The 25,949-nt window shown below is 39.1% G+C and overlaps 17 protein-coding genes across 17 annotated transcripts; 8 read left to right on the forward strand and 9 right to left on the reverse strand.

The window, feature by feature from the left end:
• Positions 1 to 599: 599 nt before the first annotated feature.
• Positions 600 to 2,084, forward strand: MET7 (tetrahydrofolate synthase; the record flags this gene model as incomplete). The annotated part of the gene is made up of 1 exon (XM_018368061.1): positions 600 to 2,084. One exon carries the CDS (start codon positions 600 to 602, stop codon positions 2,082 to 2,084), a length of 1,485 nt encoding a protein of 494 aa, XP_018219443.1.
• Positions 2,085 to 2,183: 99 nt separating this feature from the next.
• SSP2 (Ssp2p) lies at positions 2,184 to 3,296 on the reverse strand (the record flags this gene model as incomplete). The annotated part of the gene is made up of 1 exon (XM_018368062.1): positions 2,184 to 3,296. The coding sequence occupies one exon, from the start codon at positions 3,294 to 3,296 to the stop codon at positions 2,184 to 2,186; it is 1,113 nt and encodes a 370-aa protein (XP_018219444.1).
• A 350-nt stretch (positions 3,297 to 3,646) lies between these two features.
• PUS7 (pseudouridine synthase PUS7) lies at positions 3,647 to 5,680 on the reverse strand (the record flags this gene model as incomplete). The annotated part of the gene is made up of 1 exon (XM_018368063.1): positions 3,647 to 5,680. One exon carries the CDS (start codon positions 5,678 to 5,680, stop codon positions 3,647 to 3,649), a length of 2,034 nt encoding a protein of 677 aa, XP_018219445.1.
• A 286-nt stretch (positions 5,681 to 5,966) lies between these two features.
• On the forward strand, positions 5,967 to 7,301 carry ESA1 (NuA4 histone acetyltransferase complex catalytic subunit ESA1; the record flags this gene model as incomplete). The annotated part of the gene is made up of 1 exon (XM_018368064.1): positions 5,967 to 7,301. One exon carries the CDS (start codon positions 5,967 to 5,969, stop codon positions 7,299 to 7,301), a length of 1,335 nt encoding a protein of 444 aa, XP_018219446.1.
• A 217-nt stretch (positions 7,302 to 7,518) lies between these two features.
• On the reverse strand, positions 7,519 to 8,775 carry DGA1 (diacylglycerol O-acyltransferase; the record flags this gene model as incomplete). Its single annotated transcript, XM_018368065.1, has 1 exon — positions 7,519 to 8,775. One exon carries the CDS (start codon positions 8,773 to 8,775, stop codon positions 7,519 to 7,521), a length of 1,257 nt encoding a protein of 418 aa, XP_018219447.1.
• Positions 8,776 to 9,250: 475 nt separating this feature from the next.
• ENV9 (Env9p) lies at positions 9,251 to 10,225 on the reverse strand (the record flags this gene model as incomplete). The annotated part of the gene is made up of 1 exon (XM_018368066.1): positions 9,251 to 10,225. One exon carries the CDS (start codon positions 10,223 to 10,225, stop codon positions 9,251 to 9,253), a length of 975 nt encoding a protein of 324 aa, XP_018219448.1.
• A 911-nt stretch (positions 10,226 to 11,136) lies between these two features.
• Positions 11,137 to 11,829, forward strand: SRL1 (Srl1p; the record flags this gene model as incomplete). Its single annotated transcript, XM_018368067.1, has 1 exon — positions 11,137 to 11,829. One exon carries the CDS (start codon positions 11,137 to 11,139, stop codon positions 11,827 to 11,829), a length of 693 nt encoding a protein of 230 aa, XP_018219449.1.
• A 390-nt stretch (positions 11,830 to 12,219) lies between these two features.
• APC5 (anaphase promoting complex subunit 5) lies at positions 12,220 to 14,256 on the reverse strand (the record flags this gene model as incomplete). The annotated part of the gene is made up of 1 exon (XM_018368068.1): positions 12,220 to 14,256. The coding sequence occupies one exon, from the start codon at positions 14,254 to 14,256 to the stop codon at positions 12,220 to 12,222; it is 2,037 nt and encodes a 678-aa protein (XP_018219450.1).
• A 216-nt stretch (positions 14,257 to 14,472) lies between these two features.
• Positions 14,473 to 15,810, reverse strand: CLP1 (cleavage polyadenylation factor subunit CLP1; the record flags this gene model as incomplete). Its single annotated transcript, XM_018368069.1, has 1 exon — positions 14,473 to 15,810. One exon carries the CDS (start codon positions 15,808 to 15,810, stop codon positions 14,473 to 14,475), a length of 1,338 nt encoding a protein of 445 aa, XP_018219451.1.
• Positions 15,811 to 16,059: 249 nt separating this feature from the next.
• On the reverse strand, positions 16,060 to 16,974 carry TUM1 (thiosulfate sulfurtransferase; the record flags this gene model as incomplete). The annotated part of the gene is made up of 1 exon (XM_018368070.1): positions 16,060 to 16,974. The coding sequence occupies one exon, from the start codon at positions 16,972 to 16,974 to the stop codon at positions 16,060 to 16,062; it is 915 nt and encodes a 304-aa protein (XP_018219452.1).
• A 219-nt stretch (positions 16,975 to 17,193) lies between these two features.
• On the forward strand, positions 17,194 to 17,730 carry TMA16 (Tma16p; the record flags this gene model as incomplete). The annotated part of the gene is made up of 1 exon (XM_018368071.1): positions 17,194 to 17,730. The coding sequence occupies one exon, from the start codon at positions 17,194 to 17,196 to the stop codon at positions 17,728 to 17,730; it is 537 nt and encodes a 178-aa protein (XP_018219453.1).
• Positions 17,731 to 17,899: 169 nt separating this feature from the next.
• NAT5 (peptide alpha-N-acetyltransferase subunit NAT5) lies at positions 17,900 to 18,430 on the forward strand (the record flags this gene model as incomplete). The annotated part of the gene is made up of 1 exon (XM_018368072.1): positions 17,900 to 18,430. One exon carries the CDS (start codon positions 17,900 to 17,902, stop codon positions 18,428 to 18,430), a length of 531 nt encoding a protein of 176 aa, XP_018219454.1.
• A 135-nt stretch (positions 18,431 to 18,565) lies between these two features.
• On the reverse strand, positions 18,566 to 20,563 carry SEC63 (protein-transporting protein SEC63; the record flags this gene model as incomplete). The annotated part of the gene is made up of 1 exon (XM_018368073.1): positions 18,566 to 20,563. The coding sequence occupies one exon, from the start codon at positions 20,561 to 20,563 to the stop codon at positions 18,566 to 18,568; it is 1,998 nt and encodes a 665-aa protein (XP_018219455.1).
• A 253-nt stretch (positions 20,564 to 20,816) lies between these two features.
• Positions 20,817 to 21,659, forward strand: OSW1 (Osw1p; the record flags this gene model as incomplete). Its single annotated transcript, XM_018368074.1, has 1 exon — positions 20,817 to 21,659. The coding sequence occupies one exon, from the start codon at positions 20,817 to 20,819 to the stop codon at positions 21,657 to 21,659; it is 843 nt and encodes a 280-aa protein (XP_018219456.1).
• Positions 21,660 to 21,811: 152 nt separating this feature from the next.
• On the reverse strand, positions 21,812 to 24,250 carry TRE2 (putative zinc metalloprotease; the record flags this gene model as incomplete). The annotated part of the gene is made up of 1 exon (XM_018368075.1): positions 21,812 to 24,250. The coding sequence occupies one exon, from the start codon at positions 24,248 to 24,250 to the stop codon at positions 21,812 to 21,814; it is 2,439 nt and encodes an 812-aa protein (XP_018219457.1).
• Positions 24,251 to 24,571: 321 nt separating this feature from the next.
• CDC31 (centrin) lies at positions 24,572 to 25,057 on the forward strand (the record flags this gene model as incomplete). The annotated part of the gene is made up of 1 exon (XM_018368076.1): positions 24,572 to 25,057. The coding sequence occupies one exon, from the start codon at positions 24,572 to 24,574 to the stop codon at positions 25,055 to 25,057; it is 486 nt and encodes a 161-aa protein (XP_018219458.1).
• Positions 25,058 to 25,239: 182 nt separating this feature from the next.
• On the forward strand, positions 25,240 to 25,893 carry HNT3 (DNA 5'-adenosine monophosphate hydrolase; the record flags this gene model as incomplete). The annotated part of the gene is made up of 1 exon (XM_018368077.1): positions 25,240 to 25,893. One exon carries the CDS (start codon positions 25,240 to 25,242, stop codon positions 25,891 to 25,893), a length of 654 nt encoding a protein of 217 aa, XP_018219459.1.
• Positions 25,894 to 25,949: the final 56 nt, after the last annotated feature.

The raw sequence follows: 25,949 nt of genomic DNA on the forward strand, positions 1-25,949 counted from the left end.
AAGAAAACTTTTATGTTAGAGGTGATGGTACAAGAGTCTACTTTTTCTCCGAAGAAAAACTGAGAGAAATCTTCACCAAGAAGTACTTCCTGGAAAATAAAATCGGAACTGATAGAAGATTATTGGTTAACAGAAAAAGGCAACTAAAAATGTACCGTTGCTGGGTGCAAGCCGTTTTTGATGTTCCTCAATAAAAGGGCGTATAAACGATGCATCAGTCCCTTTCTAATGAAGCAATTTTTTTTTCTTCTTTTAGCATACTACTCTAGTGATTTTTTTTGTTTTCTTTTATAATGCCATCACATGTTATCTGTAATTTTTGTCGTTTTCCCTTCCTTAGGATTTCGTCTTATAAAATCTATACCCTCTAAACTATCTATTATTTAGTATTATTTGTCGTAGTTAAACCAAAGTCTCTTCTCACATTACGATTAAGCTACTTTAATTCCGCAAAGAGAATTACCCTAATGTGCAGAGATCGTTTCGATGATTTTGAAAAATCAAATTTAATCACGACTCATTTAGCCATCTAGAAAGATGGAAAACAAAATTTGTTGGCTGTTTTTCATTCGTACATTAACAGCTTCCTCTCCATTTTAATGATAATCAGGAATCCATTAAGAATGATCGGCAAAACCTATCATGATGCTGTTACCGCATTAAATTCGTTACAGTCCAATTATGCCAATATCATGGCTATCCGCCAAACAGGTGATCGTAAAAACATCATGACATTATTGGAAATGCATGAATGGTCCAGACGAATTGGTTACTCTTCATCAGACTTTAATAAATTGAACATCGTTCATATTACCGGAACAAAAGGTAAAGGCTCCACGGCCGCATTTACTTCATCCATTTTGGGCCAATATAAAGAACAGCTTCCTCGTATCGGGCTATATACATCTCCACATCTGAAATCAGTGAGAGAAAGGATAAGAATTGATGGTGAGCCAATCTCCGAAGAAAAGTTTGCCAAATATTTCTTCGAAGTTTGGGACCGTTTAGATAAAACAACGTCTTCATTGGATAAATTCCCACACATGGTCACAGGAAGTAAGCCCGGCTATTTCAAATTCCTCACATTACTTTCGTTTCACACTTTTATACAAGAAGGGTGTAAAAGTTGTGTCTATGAGGTCGGTGTTGGGGGTGAATTGGATAGCACTAATATAATTGAGAAACCTACTGTCTGCGGTGTTACCTTGTTGGGAATAGACCATACTTTCATGCTAGGTGACACTATTGAAGAAATTGCTTGGAATAAAGGTGGGATTTTCAAACCTGGAGCACCGGCTTTTACTGTCGAGGAACAGCCTCCTAAAGGGTTGGAAGTGTTGCAAGAAAGAGCAGAGGAACGCAAAACAACGTTAACAGAAGTACCTGTATTCAGACAGTTGCAAGACGTCAAGCTCGGAATTGCTGGGGACTTCCAAAAAAGTAACGCATCTCTCGCCGTCATGTTGGCTTCCGAAGTCTTAAGTGCATGCAAAATATTAAACAAGAAAATTTGTTGTAACCCAGATGCACCACTTCCTGAAAAATTTATAGATGGTCTAAAAAGCACTAAGTGGGAAGGTAGGTGCCAAGTTCTTGAAAGAGGGAAAGACACATGGTATATTGATGGAGCGCACACCAAAGATAGTATGGTGGCAGCTTCTACATGGTTCAGAGAAACTGTTCGCTCTTCGAACAAGAAGAAAATTCTTCTTTTCAATCAACAGAGTAGGGACGCTAAGGCTCTTATAGATAATTTACACGCATCTGTTTCTCCGGATGTCAATTTTGATGATGTGATATTCACCACAAACGTCACCTGGAAATCAGGTTCATACAGTGCCGATCTTGTTTCCATGAACACTTCTCAAGAAGATGTAGAAAACCTGAAAGTCCAAGAATTATTGGCTAAGGACTGGACTGAAATCGACAAAAATCATGCTCGTGTACATGTGACTCCGAATATAGAAACAGCAAACGAATTGATTGAAAAATCATACGATTGCCCTGTTGAGATATTTGTAACCGGTTCGTTGCATCTCGTTGGCGGATTGTTGGTTGTCTTTGATAGACTAGATGAAAAGTGATCTAGAATAAAAAAAATATAAACATTCATAAAATAGACGTCATGTACATTCATTATTTTTAAAGATTTAATTTCGTTATTTAGTTTTTACATGCTTCAATTACAGGTCGATACAAGGCTGGTCTGTAATATCTTTTCCATACCATATTGTCCATGTCTTGAAGTATTTATTATATAAATACGATCCCTTTTGTTCGTATTCTTCCATGGCTCTCATAGCACTGGATATATCATAAAAGAATATGGAAACACATAATTTCCTTGATACAATGGGGGTAATTTCTAAAACCTCCCCAAAATTTTGGAAATCCTTTTCTAATTCTTGAATGTCAATGTTTTCCAAACTTTGTGATTTGTCTTGACTTGGTTTGGTAACTATAGTTTTTGATGAACTTTTTTTTACGATCAAGCATCTTGATATAAGTTTTTCCTCATCTAATATTCTGTTTACCGACTGTTCTTTCATAATATTTTCATATGTGCTTTCAAGGAAAATCCACTCCGGTCTTAAATGAGTCCCGTTGACTTTAAAAATATTCGTCGTCGCATACTTCATAAATGACTGAGCCCCATCATAGTTTAGGAAAAATAGGTCAACTTTATGCAAAGAGCGTTCCGGAGTATCATACCTGTAAACCACAATTCTTTCCAAAGATCCGCCACGCACTTGAGACAAAACGCTACCAATTCCTGTGCCACGTGGAATATCGTTTATTGACACCGATCTTGTTTTGGGAAAGGTAGAATTCTGAGCCTCTGTTGCTTTTTCATTGTATTCTGTTTCTTCCGTATACTGAGCTCCTTTAAAAACGGAATCGTGACCGTTGTATTTGCCATTCCCGTATAAATCCTTGACTGCCGTTTCTGCCTTTTTATTAATGTCATCTTCTATAAAAAATGAGCAACCTTGTGAATGATGCTGTCTTTTCCATAGTTGCTGATCATTTTTATGTTCTTTCTTTGAACGTCTTTTATTCGCAATTGCCTTAACAGGTGTATAAGAATCAGTCCCACATGAATCAGTCCCATCCCCAAACAAATAAGCTTTTGCGAACCGTCTAAAACCTACAAGTTCGTTCCCGTTTGAACTTGAAGTGTCATTAAAGAAGGAAAAAAAAGATGGCTTTCTCGATCTTAAAACCTTTTTTCTTACATCTTCTGAGCCTCCGTTTTTTGTGTAAATTTCTGTATTCGAATAATAGTTCCGATGCATCTGATGAAGTGATACACCTTTTGGCTTATTATTGTTATTATTTTCGTTAATGCTCAACCTCAATACACGAGGTTATTCTTGTTTTTTGTTTATAATGTATTGATAGCTATTGGACAACAACGCCTTGATTCCGAGTTATTCTGTGCAAGGAACGTAATCACTTCCTCAGAAGGATCACATAATAAAGTTGTTAGTTCTTTCTTAAAAAACGCTCTATCTTTGTGCGCCTTGCGAACACATATTCAATTACCGACGCCTTGAATGACACAGTATCAAAGTTCATAAAAAAATGTACGGAAAAAGCATTAATTAAAAAAAGTAAACAAATATACAGAATACATTCCAGCTCATTAGATTCCCTGTTTGACATCACACATATCACCGCGGCGAGAAGTCTCGAGCTTCATTAGCTCACGCAGTGCCATGGTAGCATAAGAAGATGTCCCTAATTGGAACTTTAATACCACAGCAGTCTTCTCACCACCTTTATCTGGCATATATCTGTCTAATTTGGCTTTCATATACTTTTGACCGCTTTCTTTTGCCCTTGTATTATTCAAAATATCCAAGTCTGTGTTTGCTATCTGTTGAGAAGGATCATCATAGTGGATTATCTTATATTCTAAACTCTTTGGCTTTTGAACAACGTTTCTATAAGAGCCAGCTAGTGAAAAATCACGAACCTTTCTCCTCATATCAAATGGGTCCATGTTGTCTGCTTTTAATATATCCACATAGAGTTGCTTCAATTCTTCATTAGAAGGATAAAGCACGTCAAACCCTGGTGATGGTAATACAACATCTTCCATGGTGTATTTACCTGAGTCAATATCCTCTTGAGTCACAGCTTTTGCACGAACAAACCGAGCTTCACGAACATCTTCATCAAAATCTTCATCGTCTATGCTGGTCTCAGACACAGGTTTTTCAGTATCATCAATGACAAGGTCACCGACAACCAGTTTTAAACCATATAGCTCTATCCGTTTACTGGCGATAGAGTTCCAGACATAACTTTGGTAAGCATGCACATACATAGTTCTCAAGTTCCTTGGAATTTTCATTATAGCCGTGTAATAAGCGTTCGCAGAGTATGTCCCATCATCTTCTTTTCTCTGGTTGGACAAAGAATATAATAATGCATTTTCAGCAAGACACTGTCTAGGCATCTGCTTCAAGGCTAAGGCAGCATCCCTAGTTTCTGCCCAAATTTTTCTAGCCTCCTTAGATTTTGGAAGCACATTTTCTTGGTCAGATAAAATCAATTCAGCAGCTTTTTCCCAGTTGGACAAAAGTAATTCTCTACCAATTGTATGCGTAGAGATACTGAATGTACCAAACCTTTGCATACCAAAATAATTTATAAACCCATTTTCTGATAATGATGTACAACCGTTGGAAACAATATCTTCCAGTGAGACTTCGCTATCGCCTGTAGTTACATCTCTAATAACAATAACGAATTCATTGCCCTTCAAGTCACCCAGATTCAAACTTGTATCTGAGAAGTTGTAATTACCGATAATCATCCCTTTTAGAGTTTTGTTTAAGGCATTTAGTCTATCCATACCAATTCTTGAAATAGAAAGTCTTTGGCATGTTACAGCTCTACGATCTTTGGTACCGGCATATCTGATGACACGACTTGGAACCCTCAACAACTTCGTTATAACATTGACGGCTTCCATGGTGTCTTTATTTTCCTTGTGTAAGGTGAAGTGAACGAAATCTTTGCTTGGACCATATCCCCAATTTTCCACGCCATTAGCATCTTTGGTTTGGTTGATCTTTTCTTGTTTGTTAGCCCTTGAATTTTTACTAGATCTTGCAATCTTAAAAGTGTTGTTATCAGTGGTTACCGATTCAAGTTCGTTATTGAAAGCTTGACGTAATAACTGATGAATCTTAGTTCTAACGGTCTTATCCTCAAAACTTTTTGTTGATTCCATCTTATTAGCCATGCGGTAGACGGTTTCGATGTTGGACACATCTTCTTCCCCAAATATCTCCACCAATTCCTCCCTCAATTGAGAATCAACTTTAAATTCTTGTCTTCTAGCAGCTTCAACTTCCCTTTCTGCATTGGCCTCTTCCCTAGAGCGTTGAGGTTTCTTTGGCATCTTAAACCCCTTATCTGTTAAATGAATGACATTGCCTTCTTGATCAATTTCATTAACTAAAAAGTCAGTGTACCGTTGCTTGATTTGTCCTTTAAATCCTGACAATTCTGGGGATAGAAAATAAGTAATCCCGACATCTGCTTCATGAATACCACTATCTATCTGAATGCGCTGTTCAATCTTTGATTTCTTGGCGACATTTTCCGGAGACTCAACAGTAGTATCAAGGGATCTTTTTACAGTAACATCAGTTAAATCAGACATGATATGCAAGTGAGACTTTGGTCTTTTTGGGGCCAAATCAATGGACTTAATAAATCGATGAGCAAAGTGCGTGTATTCCTTTTGTTATAGTGGAAAACTATGGAAAATTTTCAAACCGGTACCCGGCCTCAAAAAAAGGTACAGCAATGGCTGATGGAACAATAGTTAGGAAGATATAAAGTTGACATATATTTTGAGAAACACAACAAGAGGAAAAGGACAGCAGGCGACCATTTCCCTAGACGTATTCTGTCTATCATTACCAAGAGATTATAACAAATTATAGATGTCACATGACGGGGAAGAAGAACCTGGTATTGCCAAAAAGGTAGACTCTGTAGATGATATTATTATTAAATGCCAATGTTGGGTCGAAAAAAATGATGAGGAACGTCTTGCTGAGATATTATCGATAAATACAAGAAAATCACCACCAAAATTTTATGTCCACTACGTCAATTACAATAAGCGTTTGGACGAATGGATCACCACTGAGAGAATAAACCTGGATAAAGATGTACTGTATCCAAAACCAAAAGCAGTTGACGACGAAGATAACAAGAGGCAAAAGAAGAAGAAAACACCCGCCGCCACACCTCAGGCAACTTTGCAAGACGGAGTAGATGGTATGTCAAGAGAAAATACAGATGTTATGGATTTAGACAATCTGAATGTACAAGGAATTAAAGATGAAAATATATCACACGAGGATGAAATTAAGAAATTGAGAACTTCCGGTTCCATGACTCAAAATCCACACGAAGTGGCGCGTGTCAGAAACTTGAACCGAATAATCATGGGGAAATACGAAATAGAACCATGGTATTTCTCTCCATACCCCATTGAATTAACCGATGAGGACTTTATTTATATTGATGACTTTACACTGCAATATTTTGGATCTAAGAAACAATACGAACGCTACAGGAAGAAGTGCACACTTAGACACCCACCAGGGAATGAAATTTATCGTGATGATTACGTATCTTTTTTTGAAATCGATGGGAGAAAGCAGAGGACGTGGTGTCGTAATCTCTGTTTACTATCAAAACTGTTCTTGGATCACAAAACGTTGTATTATGATGTTGACCCATTTTTATTTTATTGCATGACAAGACGAGATGAACTTGGCCATCACCTGGTGGGGTACTTTTCTAAGGAAAAGGAATCCGCAGATGCTTACAATGTGGCATGTATCTTAACACTACCACAATATCAAAGAATGGGGTATGGTAAGTTGTTGATCGAATTTTCTTACGAGTTGTCGAAGAAGGAAAACAAGGTTGGTTCGCCGGAAAAACCCTTATCTGATCTAGGTTTATTATCCTACAGAGCCTATTGGTCAGACACTTTGATAACTCTACTAGTGGAGCATAAAAAGGAGATTACTATCGACGAAATAAGTTCGATGACCTCAATGACTACAACGGACATACTGCACACTGCAAAGACTTTGAATATTTTACGATACTATAAGGGACAGCATATCATTTTCTTAAATGAAGATATTTTAGATCGATACAATCTACTGAAAGCCAAAAAGAGAAGAAACATAGATGCGAACAGGCTCATTTGGAAACCACCGGTATTTACTGCATCCCAGTTACGCTTTGCCTGGTAAGACACGTAGCGTTGTATAGACCTCGAGTGCCAAAGCAACTACTATTGCATACCTTTAAATAAATAAAGATTATTTAGACAAATTAATATTCCATGACTCCTGTATACAAACCCCTGTATTTTTAGACGATACCGTGTTTAAGCAAAATACACATCTTAGACACTGTAAAAATTCTTGTTGTTCAAGTATTTTTTTTTTCATAAAGCTTTTTCACCGATCAACCAACTATCTTGAATTCTGCTTCTGATATCCCATATTTGTTTCTATTTTCGTAGTATAATCTTTCCAATTCTTTTATATACAAGTCGTGGAAATGATCAACGACGTCATCTGGAGGATTTACTATTTGTTGTTCAACATAAATGGGTCTCCCTACGACAACATTGATTGGTGCTCTAAATGGTAATAAACCGAAGTCATAATTGAATAGTCCCCTTGCATAGAAAATAGGAATGGTAAAGCCGAAGTTTTCCTTGAACCATAATTGCATCTTGCCCAATGTCGAGTCCGCTTCTGTGTTTAATACGTTATAACAGTTGACCTCTCCGAATGCAAACACGGGGACTAGGTTGGTATTCCCTGTCTGAATCGCCAGTTTGATAAATCCCTTTCTTTTGTTCAAGATCAGCTGTGTACCATTCGTTGAACTTAACAAAGATTCCCTGGCTCCACCAACAACAATACAAATTGATTGGTTTTTGCTTAAGGTCCTTAAAGCATTCTTTCTTGACACAGAAGATATACCTAATGCCAACAAGTAATCTCTGTAAAAAGGGATATGAAATTGAGTAACCAATGTCATTAAGGAAATAGGAATACCTGGAAAGATTTTAGAATAGTTACAACCCTCAGTTGCAAATGCTCCGAACGCGCCCAGGGCACCAATCCCGTGTGGATGATAACCGAATAGATATTTTGGCCCCGTACATTCCTGGTCACGGTAATCGATGGTAGAGTAGCTTTTCAAGTTGATAGAATATTTGGTTGGCCACAATCTGATCTTGTACACCTTGCCGTTATTGTTCTTGTTCTTTGAGAGCGTAAAAGTTGGTTTCAGTTCGGCGGTCTTGATCAAAGTTATGGGGAAGTAGTCACAGTACCATCTCCAAACTGATAACGAACGAAACTGAAGGGAATATCTGTTTACCACATCACCAGTTGCAGGAGATCTATCAAAGAAAAAATAGATCATGTACGGGATAACAAAAAACCATAGTGTCGGCGTCGATATTGCAAACAATGCAAATATAGAAAATACTACAAAAGAGGATGTGTGCCATGCCACAGCCAGCGTTTGCAACCTCCTTTCAAAGGGTGTTGCTAAGGGACAACACGACTCTAGTTGTGGCTTGGGAGTTTGGTCTCTCTTATCGATGATTGTCGAGGGTTGATCCTCATGCTGTTCGGCAATACCGGGCGTAGCTTTCCACTCTTCATTCGTTCTTCTTCTTAAAGTGTTTATTGTATCTGACATGATTACCGCTATTCGTATCGTACCTGTATGTGTATGTGTATGCGTGTGTAGGGGAATATATGATATTTGGTGAACGACTCCTTAATAAAACAAGCGAGATCTGGAACAAACGAAAAGAGAAAAAGGCTTCGGTGAAAGTGTAATGATGTGTTTAGACCTTAGTACAGTAGTGTGGTATTGACTGTAAAATAGCGACGTTGCTAGTTTGCTTTGGAAAGGCGTCTTCAAGTCGAGTGTCGTATTTTTTCAAATACCCTACTACGTCAAAGCTGTCAAAATCTATGAAGTAAAGAAAAAGTCATGTATGCCTTTGTTCGGGCTCTGCTGCAATTTTTCGCTGCAAAGAATAGGCAGCTAGAGAAGCTCTTCCACCTTGGCAAAGTGATAATGATAACATAATGATAATAATTGTAAATAACCAACACATATACATACACACGTCTATCTATCCTATCTATTTACTCTGTCTCCTTAGTTATATCTCGAATCCGCGGTCCCTCAGCTGATGGACGGTCCAGATCCAGGTCGAAGCTGCGTCATCGACGTTGTTGGAAACGTAGCTCGACTTAGATTCTTTCCCCCCCGTGGTGAAGTACTTCCCGTTGTCTGTCTCGACCGACAACGCAGGGTCCAATGCGCATTTTAGAGTGGCCAGCGAGCCTTGTTCGTTGGATACGCCAAAAAAGAACCCGACGACCTGAAACAGGAGCCAGAAGAAAATGCCCACAATGGGCAGTCTTGTCCAGTAGCTGAACAGGTTTGTGTTCATCACCAGGCCCGGGTGGACGGACAGGCACAGGACGTCCGGGTACTTAATGGCCAACATCTTCGTGCATTGGATCAGCGCCGTCTTGCTCATTGCGTACCGAAACCAGGTAAAAAGCATGTTGGGCTTGTAGTCCCATGTCTTGCATAGAGTCCAGTACATCACTTCGAGCCGATGGCCCACAGAGGACAGAGAGATGACTCTACCGTGACAGTGACGAAGCAGGGGAAGCAGTTTCATCGTGAAGAAGAAATGCGAAATGTAGTTCGTCTGCAATTGTACTTCAAACCTATCCTTCGTCATCTCCAAGGGCACCGCCATGATCCCTGCGTTGTTGATCAACACATCGATATGGTCTTCCAGCTTCAAAATCTTGAACGACGCCCTTTCCACGCATTTCAAGTCCGTCAGATCCAAATGGATATAATGCAAAGACCCCAGCCGCCGTATATTCGGGCCTGGGCCGTCGCCCCGGTCATGGCACCGCTTCTTCGCCTCCGCGAGTATCTCCTGGATAGCCTTCGAGATCTTGTGGGAGTTTCTCCCACATATGTAAACGACGAACCCGTGCAAATAAAGGTGCAGAACGGTATACCAACCGATCCCGGTGTTCCCACCCGTCACCACGGCAATCTTCCGGTCCACGGCAGGGTTGTAGTATGGCAATATTCGTGGGTCTAGCATCCTGCCTCTGGCGTGTGTCTTGTATTAACGTCTGCGGGTGCCTCTAATACCAAACAGGTCTGCAACCATCGTCTTACCTGTTCCTTCAAACACAATAGCATGCCTGCAGAGTACGTAATGCACCACACACCACACATCATGTATATATATATATATATATATACTTGTACATTGGGCTTCATTTCCTCTTCCGATTTTTTTTCATAGATGTTACCCGCAGACTTCAACAGCTTTTCAGCCCTATAATCTGGCTTCAGGGTACTGACACAAAAATAGTTACCCTAGCAAAAGACCCATGTGCCGGATGTTAGGGCTTGAAATAGTGGCAGCCCGATGGCTCATTACCGCTTTCGGAAAGTGTCAACAACACGAAACGCCAAAATTCGTGGCCCACCCCCGCGGTACCTGAACCAGGGCCGGGAATTTTGGCGTTCTCTGCAGGAATGACGTGCACGTCGATTATGAAACAAAACATGGTATGATATCGGATGTGGTCTCGTCACTTTTGTTGGGCGCCGACGGCGGGCTTCGTGTAAGGTATATAAGCTCGGTGGTATCTTCCATGACACATGCTTGGTTCTTTCAGATTGATTCTTTCCTTTCGTTTCGCAACTTCTTATTTTTTTTTCTCTTGGCACATTTTTTTTCTTATCTTGTATAGGATATTCCCAACGTATAAGCAATTAGTTTTATTACAATAGATACAATCAAGAGGTCTCTCGCGTCTCCTTCTCCTTTTTATCTTTTCCCACCCACAGTTTACTGAATTTTTTTTGCTATTTGAGCCATAGTACCCATCAACAGGTCTCGTCCATTCCCTTGTTTTTTTTTATTGTTTTAATTTCTACTACATAATTAGAAACCACACCACCACCTTCCTACCTTAGTCACTCTTTATTCCTAAAAAAAAAATGCTACAAGCCACTACCATTTTCGCTATTTTAGCCTTATTTACAGGTTCTGTCTCGGCCATCTACTCAAACAGCACGGTTTCAGCCACCACTACCTTGGCTCCAAGCTACTCATTGGAGGCCCACGAAACGACTGTGTCATACTCTGACGAGACTACCACCTTCTTCGCCACCTCCACTGTCTACTCCACGCACTGGTTCACCTTAAACACGGCCACCGTCACCAACGAGGCCTCTTCAACCTCCGCCTCTGGACCGGCAGCAACTGCATCGACTCAGGAAACCATCCCCACCGTTACCAAAGCGGCCTCATCCTTCTCCGCTTCTGGATCAGCAGCAACTGCATCGACCCATGAATCCATCTCTACCTCAACCATTACTTCCACTTTGTTGATAACTCTGCATGACACCACCGTCTTGGCTCCATCGTCATCTGCAGCAGCCAGTATCGGCGACGACGGCTCGAACAACAAGGGCGCCAACATCAGATCATTGGACCAAACCTCGACTTCTTCCAATGGTTGCGTCCCGATCACCAAGTTCGTCACCGTCACCAAGGAGCCCATCACCCAGTACGTTACAGTCACTCCCAATATGACTACTCAATACGTAACTGTCACCGGTGCTTTCTCGGCTGCCAGCGTGTCTACCGGCAACGTGCAATGGTTCAACACCACCACCATTACTAATTAGTAATTTCTGAGTCCAAATATTTTCTATATTTTTCTTTTTTTCTTTTTCTTATCTTTATCGACAATTTCATCCTTCTGTAACTTTATCCTTTCGCTTTTTAAATACGCCGGTTTAAGTTCCAACAGCTATTTACTTTTCAGTGCCTTTATTATACTCTCTTTCTCGTTTATCTATATACATCAACACTTGCTTGTTAAAATAAGATTTCAAAAGGACACCTTTGCTCCGTTTATTCGGCTTGGTTTTGCACAGATACGGCCATAGGGCCTTTTACTTATTTAAAAACGGATTAGGCTGTTAGCTTGCACTTGCGCTTACACCCAATAAAATACATATGTCACGTGACAGTTAATTATTGTTTTTGTTTCTTATTTGCTTTATGTAGCATCTTCAATTCATTTGAATGTCCCTATCCTCTTCTACGCTAAAAAACTTTAGTAGTTTGTTTACCTGCCCTCTCACAAGTGGGAATTCTAATAGGCCGAACAAGTTACAGTCGACCAAAGATTTGGCTTCTCTACTTTTCCCTACTTGGATGAGAATCTCACACAATTTGATCAACAATATCATGCACCGTAAAGGATTTCCTATCTCTTTGTATTTATCGATTAATAGCATTACCTTCGGTAAACCTCTTAATCCTACATTATTCAAAAGCAAAACTTCGACACTTTCGATTTCGAATTTGAACCTCCAATTCGAATCCATGACCTCCTCACAACAATCTTTAATGTACTGGTTGATCGATTGCATACTTTGGTCGTAATCACCTATTCGTGTCAAGTACTTTACTTTTAAGTATTTCAGCTTTGTTTTCTGTTCGTAATCAAGTTTAGGTGATTCTGATTTCAAAAGACATTGCTTGACTTTTGAAAAATCCTCCTCCTCAAGTGATTTGAATGCTGTTTTTATTTCTCGGTTTATGATATAATCGTCATGATTCCTCAAAGATGAAGAAGAAGTTTGCAAAACAAATTTTTCATACACATCCGATATGGAGCCATAGCCCAGTTCTTTCCAGAATTTTATTTCATACCCAAGCAGACTTTGGAAAAGATCGATGTTTTGAGACGGCACGTTCTGCAGCGATATAGCCATAAATTTCAAAAGTGAGTTGGAAACGTCAATCGTCTTGGATTCCTTTACTATGGATAATAATGTTTCAAATTTATAGGCATTACTGAAAATGTTGGCATCTTCTACATCAGAACTATTTTTCAGATATTTTATGATCTGTTCCACAGTGATATAGAACCTATTGGCATATTCCGGATGAACCTCTATAAAGTTTATTATCCAAATCATAATCAAGTTCAATGTTTCCATGTCTTTATTTTCTCTCGCAATTCTCGTAGCTTCTTCAAAAGAATTGATGGCTGCATCACACTCATTGAAACTTGAATGGAATGTTGCAAGACACAGAAGAGAAATATGAAAGTAGTTTTGTGAATTACCTGTTGATTTGTAATCGAAATAATTGTGCAATGAATCTAAGGCAATTTGGTAACTATTCTCTTTGATAGCCTTCAGATATTTCAGAATGAATACCAATGGAAATCTTGTAGCATCATTTAACGAAAGCGTATTTAATAAACCGAAAACCAGTTGGTATTGCTCTTTATATGGCGTTTCACCATCATCTATATTATCCAACCAATTCATGATCTGCCAGTTAACGATTGATTGCAAATGTTGGATAGAAATTAAAGTTCCATACACCTCCTCGTTCATGGTCTTTGAATTGACATCACCACTTCCATTGAAATGCTGAAAGAATTCCATCATATCTTGATCCTCCGTAGAAGTTTCAGTGTCGGCCAAAAGACACTGTTTTATTTTTTGAACATGAATGCTATCCTTAAATTTCAGCCACAATGAAGTCTTTTTAAAAACAGATTTGAAACTCTCCAAATTCATCCAAATTGTCTCTCTCATCTCAAAATCTCCAAATTGGTACTTCCGTAAACATGTTGATAAAAATGTCCCTAAAAAACTTGCCTTTGTAATTTGTCTTCTTGTTATTGTTGTACGCATTTTCATCGACCTATGATTATTGACCAAACAGTTCTTCTCTAAATCCATCATCAATCTATTGATTGAATCCAACCCATCAATGGCTTCTAAATAGCCCATTAGTGTCAGGGCCACTTTGTTATTGTTCTTTTCATCCAGCAATATCCTTATTACGTGTTCCAGTATAGGCAGTATAGGAGGTAGAACAGCAGAAGCAGGCCGAAGATTACTATTGTCCTTGAGTAGAGGGTTCCATTCTATTGATGGCCTCGTGGGTGATATCAATCGAAGAAAGACTTCTGTGGGCACCGCTATGCCGTTATCTTGCGAGCAATGTACATGTATAAGGATCAATATACATAGGTCGTACGGGGTAATGAAGTTAGTAATACCCAAAGGACCATAATCACTCATTTCCTTGATGAGTTGTGATTTGTCTTCTTCTTTTGATTTCGGTTCTGTGCTCTTCGATGAGATCGGCTAGGTTAGTTTTTTTTTGTTAGCGAAATAATCTAAAGACACAAACCATTCATAAACGATATTGATCCTCTAAAATCTGAAAGAAAATATAAACACAGCAAAATTACTTTGATGCTTGTATATATCAAATACAAATGCTCTAAAAACGGTCTATTCTAAGTATCTATACGAGGTTAGAACCATCGCCTTGTTGGGGAGTCGTCCTGGCACAGGTAATAAAATTCTTAGCTTACGTCTCTTTTCATTAACTTCTGTGATCAAGGCAAATCCTAAAATAGGCGACTTGATCACAGCTGCTTGATCTGCTCTTCTTTCCGCGAATGTTATAGCTACGACTGCGTGCTGTAGATTGCTTGGGGTTATTGTTACAGGGAACAGCTGCACCTTCCCAACCTCATTATCGAAAACGTTACTAGGTTTCCAGATCGTGACGTCTTCATAATCTACGCCAATTGCATAAGGGCTTAGAGCTGTATTCAGCGAGCCGTAAAAGTACTCTCTTATGGATAATCTCTGCAAGGATCTCTTATATACATCATCAACGGAAGAGACACCATCTAAGCTGGGAATGAAAAAGATGTTATTGTTCCCCAATTCTGGACCAAACTCTTTTTTAATTTTCTCCCATAGAGGATCGGTTTCCGGGCATAGTGCTACCAAAATGTTGGCGTTGAATTTCTTGATCATATGATGTAGTTCACCCAAGCCTTCATCCAATTGTGCTATTGATGGAGTATCAATGATGCACCCTGACCTCCTGCTTTGTGGATCCGTATGTAACCTCTGGCCCACTAATTGGCCCAATTGGTTTATGCACTCGAGATATATGTCTTTGTTTTCATTGATTCTTTCCAGGCCAAAATTTTTGACCATCGGCTGCTTATTATGCAGCAGTGTGGCACCACTGGTAAGACTCTGGCCCCAGGTGGGCAGCTGTGCGTCAAGTATGTCAGATATCGGAGTGGCAGATATGCATCCCGGTATGGTGAAAGTAGGCTGTTGAGGATCGAGGTTGATGTATAAAGGCTGATAAGAGTTAAATTTCAGCGCGTATGAACATAATGTCCTTGATAAGGAGGTTTTCCCACTTTGCGAATTACCAACAATCACCACTCGAGGGCCCTCAAAACTGGACATTCTTACTTTCTCCAACATGAAGTGCAGATTATATATATATTTCATAGTATGATTATGCTTTATTGAAATCGCATTTGTCGTTAAGTCCGGGCATTTCCACGCCAGTTCTGTTTCCTCAACAGCGTATACGGGAAACTTCCAGCTCTGGAAGGTGTATTCCTCTTCTAGTGCCAATTCAGTGCCAAATATTTCAGCTATGCCTGAGTTCACCTTGATCATCAGTTTTGTTTCAGTTTTAAGCTCGATTTGCCAATCGCTGCCTTTGGGAATAACCAATTTGTGCCATTCATTATCTCCAGTTATCAGTTCTTCAGACGCGGTGTGCTCATCAATACCAGGTAGGGTTGCCATGTTTGTTACAAAGGTACTTTTTGCAATGGAGAGTCTGATAGTTATTCTTTTGATTCTTCTTGGGAAATCACAAGCTCATTTTGTTAGAAATTTCATTTTGCTCTCTAAATTTTCATCTTACGGGCAAATAATAAAGGTATAGCAGAACAGAGAGCAATCCGAAAAGGACAGTGTGAATATACTTTTTTTTTATATTGGTGTATAGAAACACTTATATGTAGCTATTTAAACCTAGAAATGAGTAGTAAGTTAATCTCTGTTCTTAGCGATCAGCTTGGGGTCAGACTTTAAGACCCATTCGGTCCAAGACCCATCGTACAACCTAACATTTGGAACACCAGCTAATTCCAAACCTGTCTTGATAATGGCTCCACTCACACCGGTCCCACAAGAGCAAATAGTTGGTTTGGTTGGGTCCAGAGTACACTGCAATTTTTTCAAAGCCTTTTCCACCATGGCACGCATGGTTTCTCCATCTTCTGGGTACACTTTGGTCTCCGGGTCTAGCAGTTCAGTATAAGGTAATGGCTGAGCACCTGGAATATGTCCAGATGAGATGTCTGGACGTGGTTCCGGTGCCGTACCTTCGAATCTGCCTAAGGATCTCGCATCGAAAAAGTTGAATTTCTTGGCCAATTCATCACGTTTTACCAACTCCAGCATTTCGTTATAGTCTACAACTTCTTCGTCCCTCAAGTCCTTAGTAGCTTCATAGCGGCTCTTTGGATAAGGAGAAAACGCGGTAACCTTAGTAGAGTCTAGGGGATAATTGAGCGCTTGGTACTCGTTAAAATTGTTTAACAAGTACACTTGAGGATGTCCCATCACTCCCAATGTCCAAGCACATCTTGGAGCACTGAAATTGCCAACTCGGTCATAAACCACCAAAATATCATCTTTCTGAACCCCCAAATTACTCATCGCATCATTAAAAGCCTGTGTTGGGGGGAACATATGTGGATAGGGCGACTCGGTATCGCTGATTGCATCGATATCGAAAAAGATAGAGTTTTTAATACGTGGCTTGGTCAGGAAATCCTGCTTACTATCAAGCTTCCAAATGGGCAGATACCATGTCGCATCCACCGGAATGACTCTGTTAACCTTTTTACTGGCTACTAACTCGACAAGCGCCTTTGGGGAAATAAGCTTAAACAAAAGCATTGAATTGGCAGTCGACTTGTTGCACCGCGGTGGCTCTATTGTATGTCTTCCTCTTCATCTTTTAAACGAATCTCTTGCCTTTTTTGCTTTAAACTAAGCACTTTCCGGAGCGAAAATTTTAAGAATCGATTTTAACAAAAGAGATGAGATGAGCTTGTGAGGAGCACTAATTCTGCGTGGGAAAGCCGTTGAAACAGAAACTATCACGACAAACCAATCATGCCAGTTACCAAATCTTTATCTAAGTTGCAAAAGAACCTTTCCAAGAAGGGCAAAAGCGTTGCGGTTCATCCAAAAGGTAGAAAGTTCGAAAGACTGGTCAGGGCCACTATGCGTGAAGATAAGATCGCCATTAAGAAGAAGCTGCACAACGATAAGAAAATCCACGAACTGACTCGGGTCAAGTTCATCCAAGACGTGGTAAACTCCAATACATTCAAGGACCAGCCAATATTCGACCACGCCCACACCAGAGAATTCATTCAAAGTTTTATTGAAAGAGATGATGTAGAATTAGACGAATTAAGAAGCAAAAGAAGATCAAACAGACCACCAAGCACCAGACAGGTGCAGCTACAACAGAGGAGGGAGCAAGAGCTAAAGGAATTCCGTGGAGGGTTTCTCTGTCCCGATTTGAGTGATGCGAAAAACATGGAGTTTCTAAGAAACTGGAATGGTACATTCGGTCTCTTAAATACTTTGAGATTGATAAGAATCGATGACAAGGGTAAACAAGTCTTGGGGGGCAATGAATAAGAGATGCCACGGAAATATCTATAGGGTTTACATAACTTTTTGTACAATTCCATGTATATTACAACAGAAAAAGCATGAAAAAAAAAGCTAATAATATAAGCGAGATTTTTTTCAATACTTCAGCCAAAATGGTCAGGTTGACAAAAACAAGTGAGGGAAAAACGCAACAATGGCCCGTGATATATGTACCTTGGACAATGTTTATGCCAACAATCTGGGTATGCTGATTAAATTGGCTAATGTAACAGTTCCAGATATATACGAGGATGCATTTTTCACTGAGTTATTCGCAGAAGATACCTCAATGACAAAAAATAAAAAGGCAAACTCAAAAAAAGACGTACGTTTCACACAGCTGGCTTATTACAGTGAAATCCCAGTTGGTGGTCTGGTGGCTAAGCTAGTTCCTAAGAAACAAAACGAGCTATCTTTAAAGGGTATTCAAATTGAGTTTTTGGGTGTGTTGCCTAATTACAGAGATAAATCCATTGGCTCTAAATTATTGAAGTTCGCAGAAGACAAGTGCTCGGAATGTCATCAACACAATGTGTTCGTTTATATACCGGCACTAGATAACTCTGCCAAGGAATGGTTCATAGCTCATGGATTCGAACAACATGGCGACGTTTTTAACAATTTCATAAAACGTGTAAATGGCGGCGAGCAAGATGCCATTCTATTGAAAAAGCATATTTCTTAACTGGCAATTAAAAGATTCTTGTGTTTGTTTATTTTGCTTTGTATCTATATATATATATATATATATCTATGTATATAAAGATGAATAATATATATGTGAGAGCTAATATCAAAAACAATACGTTACAAAATCTCTCTATTCGGTAGATTCATCCTCTTCAGCCTCGGTATCAGTGTCGATATCGGTATAATCACTAGCATCACTTTCATCCTCATCACTTCCACTTTCATCCTCATCACTAGAGTAGTCGTCGTCTTCCTCAGAATAGATGTCTACTTGTTCTTCCACAGCTGGTAAATCACGAACCTTCATGTTCATGGTTATGTCCAAATCCGTGGTAAAATAATCCGTAGACTTAACAATGACTCTGAAAAAGAAATCACCGACAGTTTCGGGTGCGGGTTGACCTAATGGAATCTTAATAGTTCCAATTTCCCAGTCATTTATATTGAATTTGTCATCTTTGGTCAAGTCTAATTTTATTCTTTTGTCAAAGAAATCTTTATCATCATTTAAGTTTTTATAAGATAATTTTTCGACAATGATTGGTGTTTGGAGCAATTTACCATCTTTTTGAGAACTTACCAGACAGCACCAATTACAACGTCTCTTTGTGGGGAAAAGAGGCGCAAATGAAAATGGAACCAATGGTTGTTTACTCATAATAGCAAACGGATCTCTTTGGGATTCAAAATCCTGCGATTCCACTAATTTGTCTTCAGGAATCAAATTGGTTGGTAATAACGGTTGCTTTGCAGAACGAACTAGTACTTTTAGGCAAATATATGGGGTAGATAATGGAGTTACCTGATTCTCACCGGGGACAAGGAAATCCGCTTTGATGATTTTCAAGTTTGGAATATGCGACGCAACTCTTAGAGTTTCGTTTAATTTTGCTTGATCTTTTATACCAAGAAGATCACCAATTTTGGAATCTTCTAAAGTAAACAGTTTACCCAGTGTATGAACATCCTTCGATTCGTTACTGAAATGTTCTTTATCAACATTGGGCAGTTGAAGGATTTGAGCGTTTGGAGTTAATGGTACAGCTTGAACAATACATTTGAAAGTATTGATGGCACCCAACGCAATATCCAAATTTCTAAATCCACAAGCAATATCTATCAAACCATGTAGTAAAGAGTGGCATTTGGCCACTATTCTGAATTTGGCTTCATTGAGTTTACCACTATCTTTACGGTTGATGTGGTCGTGTAGTAGTTGTTCAAAATCTTCTGGTTGTAAATCTGGGTAAAATTGTTTAAATTCATTAGCAAAGGATAACCAATGCAAGATTAAATCCAGAGTGACGATTTCAGATGGTTTATAATTGACTAGGTTACTAACGAAATTAGAAGCAGTCACGTTATGAATTCCCTTTTTGGTATAAGATTGAGTTCTTGCCCACCACCTACTAACGAAATATGGTAAGATTAAACCTAGTAGTGCGAAATAACAGACGACTAGCAAGGGAGATGCACTTCCATCCACCAAGAACCTTGGTAAAGCAATACCGTGAGAAGTCGATTGTGGACCATCTGGATGGCCGTACTTCAGATAGTTTTGCCTAACCAATTCATCAGTAAGGGATTCATAAGCCTTCGTAATTTGTACATAAGTTTCCTCCATCACGTCCTTTTCATCAGTTGTCAAACCTTTAGCTAGTTTATCTGGGTGGAATTTGACAGATAGTTTTCTGTAAGCCGACTTAATGTCTCTGTCAGAGGCACTAGAGGATATACCCAAGATTTCGTAAGGATCGAATAGCTTTATAGCTGCGTCTTTGATTGCATCGTTACTGTTAATCCTTTGCAGAAGTACTGCAACCAAGACCCAGCCAACGATGATTAAGATATTCCTCTTGTTCCATATTTTGGACTTCTTACTACTATTCTTGTCAAATTTTTTCCTGAATTGTTTGATTTCGTTACTGGTGTATTCGTCATTCAGCTTAGTCAAGACTTCGTCATTGAATTCTTTCGCGTCCCCTGAACCCACTGCTTCAGCGTTGGACCCAAAAAGAATTTGGTATATTTGAAGCAGTGTCATGGGTCCGACAACCATTAAGATCCCTGTTAAGACAAATGACGGCCACGTCTCACTGGCTTCATCGTACTCGTAATTTGTGGGCATTTTGGTATACTATGCAATGTATTTATTTCGTTGTGAGCGTTCTGTCTGGTCAATTGTAATTTACTATTGTTTTAGTCGCACCTTTTGTTCGTTTGCTGATCTTCGACGTGTTCAAGACAAATTTTTCAAAAACGCCTTTCCGTGCGGAGTGACCATCATACGCGTTAAAAGAAAGATTGTGTCAGTAATTACTTCCTCTTGTGACATTACAAAATATCGAGTGCTAAGACAAGCTCAGTAGTGGGCACTAAGCATGAGAGCACCCCCATCACCAAGAAAATCCAGGTCTGGTTACTTACTTTACTTCTACTTCCGACTGCGTCAATGTTTTAGCTGCCAGAGATTGAAGAGAAGGTGGCACATTCACAAATTGCACGTCCGTCAGTACAGTACTCGCTGGAACTTGAGTCCTCTTTCGGGAATACAGATTGAAGACATGATAAACGAGCCTTCTGGCTTGTGTCCTGGAAGCGCCAAAAAGAAACCACTGCTGATAGCAAGGTTCCCAAAGGGCTGTCAGGAATCACCAAGGGTATACGTATTACAAAGAAATAACTTGTCTCGTTTAAAGTTAAGCAAAAGGAAATATGCCTTAAGGTTTTATTACAATGATTTTTTTGGTAAGGGCTTTAACAAAAACCCTGAGTTTATAAATGAGAGCCATCAACACTGTGCAGAAACCGTTAGAAAGATCAAGAAAGCCACAGCAAAGCATGCGGATGTAAAAATAATTTATCATGACAAAAACACGATAAGGAGCTACAGATTGAGCAGTAAGAATGACAAGAATCTAATTGTCCACGATGTCCTTGAAGAAGAAAAGGAAGAAGAAGACTCTTCCTCATTGTATATCAGATTCGGTGATGACCATTCACTAAGAGTCAAAGACTACCACTCCTTACACAAGCACTCTCAGAAGATTCCATCGCAGCGCCGAAACAACGCTGTAGGAGGAAAGCCCAAGTTGCTGGAAAAACTTTTTGAAGAAGAACCATTAAAAAATAATAACAACACGGTGAAGAAAAGTGGTGTGGTTATGAATCAAGGATTTCGAGATTCTCCCCTTATCTCCTTCTCACACATTATTCAACAATAAATATATATAAACATAAAAAAGCAGGAAGTAAAAAAATGTTTCAGAATAACACCTAGCATGCGTGCGATATACTATATAATAAAAGATAAGACTTTCCATTGACATAGCTTTTGTATGTAAGATGTGTATTACACTCCTATTTATAGTTCCGTTTATTTATAACCGATGTCATTAGTCTCCTCTACGAATAATGCAGCTGACTGATGTAGCACGTTACCGATGAGGTCAACCTGCTCTTGCGCCCTCTTCCAATTGTCATCATGAATGGCATCCTTTATGCCAGGAAAACTCCAAAAGTCCACACCCTCGTTGCTACCAGAGCTGGCTTCCTGCATTAGTGTTGGCCCAAATAAAATGTTTTTGTAAAATGATCTATTTGGCAGACCTGCAGGAGAGCACGTCCTTCTACCAATATTGGTCAATTTCTTATTCCATGTCCATCTGTGAATTGAAAGTAAAGAAGGCTCTATGCCATCACCGTGTGACCAGACTATGTTTTCCCAACCTTGAGTCCATGAAGTCCATTCGTTACCAATTTTTTTCCAGAACAACAAACCTTTAATCACTGAGTTGTAGTCTAGTTTCCCGGGATATGCTTGCTCCAGCTTTTGTAGTCGTTCATCAATGTCGTCAACATAACTCGTTATGTCAAAGTGTAATAATGGGTCGTCAACCAGTTTCGCTGTAATGTGTAGTATATATACTAACAAATCACTGATCGATTCTTGGTTCTGTTCATCTTCCAAATACTTTTTGAAGTGCTCAAAGGTATCTTCCGAAGTTCCAACTGGCAACGAACGGTTTTTTGTGAGACCAGAAGATAGTACGGATACAGGAATACCATTCGCCAGGAAGGGAGTCCAGTCACCATAATGTTGTACGTTTTCAACAGATACATCAAAATTTAGATGCCCCTCCTTGTTTTTGAAAAACTTACTTAATAAAGGATGTGTCTCAATGTTCAATATTCCTCTGGTGTTACCGTTATCAGTTTCCGTACTGAAAGGTATGCTTAACTGACTAATATCGATGAAAGAGTAAACTTCATCTTTTAATGGTGTCAGCTTTTGTTCAATGAGCTCAGAAGACCCAGCGTAGTTTAATTCCGAACCACCGAATGAAATGAAGTAAATGTTTCTTAAGGGTTTCCAATCATACTTATACTTTAGTTCTTGAAATAGCTGTAATACGGATAATAGCGCAGACGTACCAAAGCTGGGGTAAGCAGCTCCAGAATTGATGGTGTTTCTAGATGCGGCAATAATAACAGCTTTATCTGTTTGCTCCCTACCTTCAATCTTACCAATGATATCACAAACGGAGTGCCTTTCTCTTACATTTGTCTCCAAATCTAAATCAACAATTAAATCACCGATTTTCCCACTATTTCTATGTTCCTCGTTACCACCACCGAAAGTTATTCCATCGGAAGATAAAAGAGACAGTAGTTCTTGCCCTTGCCTACTGGATATCGGCACTGTGGGAATATGAGCTAAACTTTTTGAGTCCTTGGCGTCTATTTCGTCCAAAACAGAGCCAAACCAACCAGGTGTTAACGCATCTCCTGTAGAGTATTGTGGTAGGCCTACAGACTTTGGTTGGACAATGTCTATATTCTCACCATATGATTCAGATATGAATATTATACCTTTAGCGCCAAATCTCTGGGCTATTAATACCTGCTGGCTTACTATTTCGTCATATTGCAACAGGAGTATATAATCTTTTCCATTTTCTATGATGTTTGAGTCTTTTAATGTCTGCAAATCACTTGTGGTACCTTTGTCTCCGTAAATTAGACTCATTTTGGACAGTTTCCCGTTGGAGCTCAAGGGATTGAAGTTTTCTCTGGATAATTTTAAATCATGTTTTTCATGTTTGTCATCATAGTAAGAAATCGATACATTGCCTGGATAATTAGCGTAAGCCATATATTCCATTTTTTTAACCAATTTTAATCCATTATTCTCAAAGGAATCCTGGATATATTGAGCAATCGCCACATCACCTTTTGTTCCAGACCCGTGGGGCATACTACTGATATATTCTAAGTCTCTTTCAAATTTAGCCAGGTCCACAGATTTCTTGGCATATTGGAATAGTATATCGTGTTGAGAAAACATTCCTTTTGAACCGGAGGCCTTTTCGTTGGGCAAGTAGCCACTTGACAAAATGTAATATGCAACAAATGACATTAGAACGATGTAAAATAATCTTCGAAGTATGAAGGGGTTTCCGACTTTACTCAGATAATAATCCGCTTTGTCTTGAATGAATTTTAAGATTTGGAAAAATGGATGTATGATATTCTCTACTAAGGGTTCCAGGATTCGCTCTTGAAATCCGATGGAAACTCTTTGCAAGTGCGATCTTTTGTGAAGGTCGTTACGAGGATCCTCTATATCAAATTCATAAGAAGGGGGCTCAGGTGGGGGCGTTGTATTAGTGTCTGTGTTGTTATGGTTATTAGAGTTGGCCTGGAAATCATCAAAATCTTGATTCAGCAACAAAGTATGCGAAGAAGATGCTGTGGGTATAGTGTTTTCGTGATCAGCGTCCGTATTCGCCACCGGTTGATAATTGCTCCTCATTCAAAAGCGTTTGATCTTGATACCCCTTAGAGTTGCTTAATTTGCAAGTTGGTCGCGGATTTCGTTAGCCTGAAGTAGCTTGGTCTATCCTCTAGTAAGCGAGAGACGTTTAAAAGGCAGGTGGTTCGTTGTTGTAGGTGATGCTTTGCTCAGATGAGCTGTTCCCTAATGGTTTAATTATTCATCAAAATTTTCAGATGTTCGTGGCTTATAGCGAATTAAAAAAAAAAAAGAAGAATCTTAAATAGTAAATACAGAAGAGATTCAATTAAACGAGACGGAAAGCAAATAAGAGAGGGAAAGTAAAGCACATTATACAGCATGAGTAAAAATAGATCGTCACTACAGTCCGGGCCATTGAACAGTGAGTTACTGGAGGAGCAAAAGCAAGAGATATATGAGGCGTTTTCGTTGTTCGATATGAATAATGATGGCTTTCTTGACTATCATGAGTTGAAAGTAGCAATGAAAGCCCTGGGGTTTGAACTACCCAAAAGAGAGATACTTGACTTGATAGATGAATACGATAGCGAAGGACGCCATCTGATGAAATATGATGATTTTTATATTGTAATGGGGGAAAAGATATTGAAGAGAGATCCCCTGGATGAAATAAAGAGGGCGTTCCAATTATTCGACGACGACCATACTGGGAAGATAAGTATCAAAAATTTGAGGCGCGTGGCTAAAGAACTGGGGGAAACATTGACAGATGAGGAGTTAAGGGCGATGATCGAAGAGTTCGATCTCGATGGCGATGGCGAGATCAATGAAAACGAGTTCATAGCCATTTGCACCGATAGTTAACTTTAGCTATATATAATATCTATAAAAAATTGATTTGTAACTATATTTGTATTCTTTTACAGGACTTGATTTTGTTTTCGGTTGAATCCCACTTTATGCTAAACTTACACTTATTGTGAAAAAAGTCCCAATACAAATTACATCTGTATCACACCAAGAATAAGGTAGAGAAAGATAGCCAAATGTCGTGGAGATATGCGCTGAAAGCTTACGTTACCAATCCTGAAACAGTAGATGATGGTGCGATGATTTACTTTGATGACAAAGTGTCCATCATCAAGGACTCATTTGCTAAATCGGAGTGCCATTTATTAGTATTACCACGATCTACACAGTTAAGTAGGGGTCACCCCACCAATATAATCGACTCTAAGTTCAAAAACGAGTTTGAGCCATACATAGATTCTGCAATCAACTACATTTTCAAACACTTCCAAGAAAAGTTCCGAATTAAGAAAGGTGATGACAATGAGCCAAATTGGGAAGATGATATATTACGTGAAAAAGACAAATTTATAAGCAAATTTATACAGATAGGGATACACTCCGTGCCCTCGATGGCCAATTTACACATACATGTAATATCCAGGGATTTCAATTCGTTAAGGTTGAAGAACAAAAAGCATTACAATTCATTTAATACTGGATTTTTCATTAGTTGGGATGATTTACCACTGAATGGGAAAAAAGTAGGAAATGATAAAGACATCGAAACCAAATATTTAAAGAACCATGATCTGGTTTGTTGCTACTGTCAAGAAAACTTCAGTAACAAATTCAGTTTGTTGAAGAAGCATTTAGAGCTGGAATTCAATAAGCATTTTGAGCTCAGATGATACGAGCTTTTATTATGTTTGCATTTCATTTTATTGTTGACATATATACATATACA

Source organism: Saccharomyces eubayanus, chromosome VIII (genome assembly GCF_001298625.1).
Source record: "Saccharomyces eubayanus strain FM1318 chromosome VIII, whole genome shotgun sequence".
Classification (NCBI taxonomy): domain Eukaryota; kingdom Fungi; phylum Ascomycota; class Saccharomycetes; order Saccharomycetales; family Saccharomycetaceae; genus Saccharomyces; species Saccharomyces eubayanus.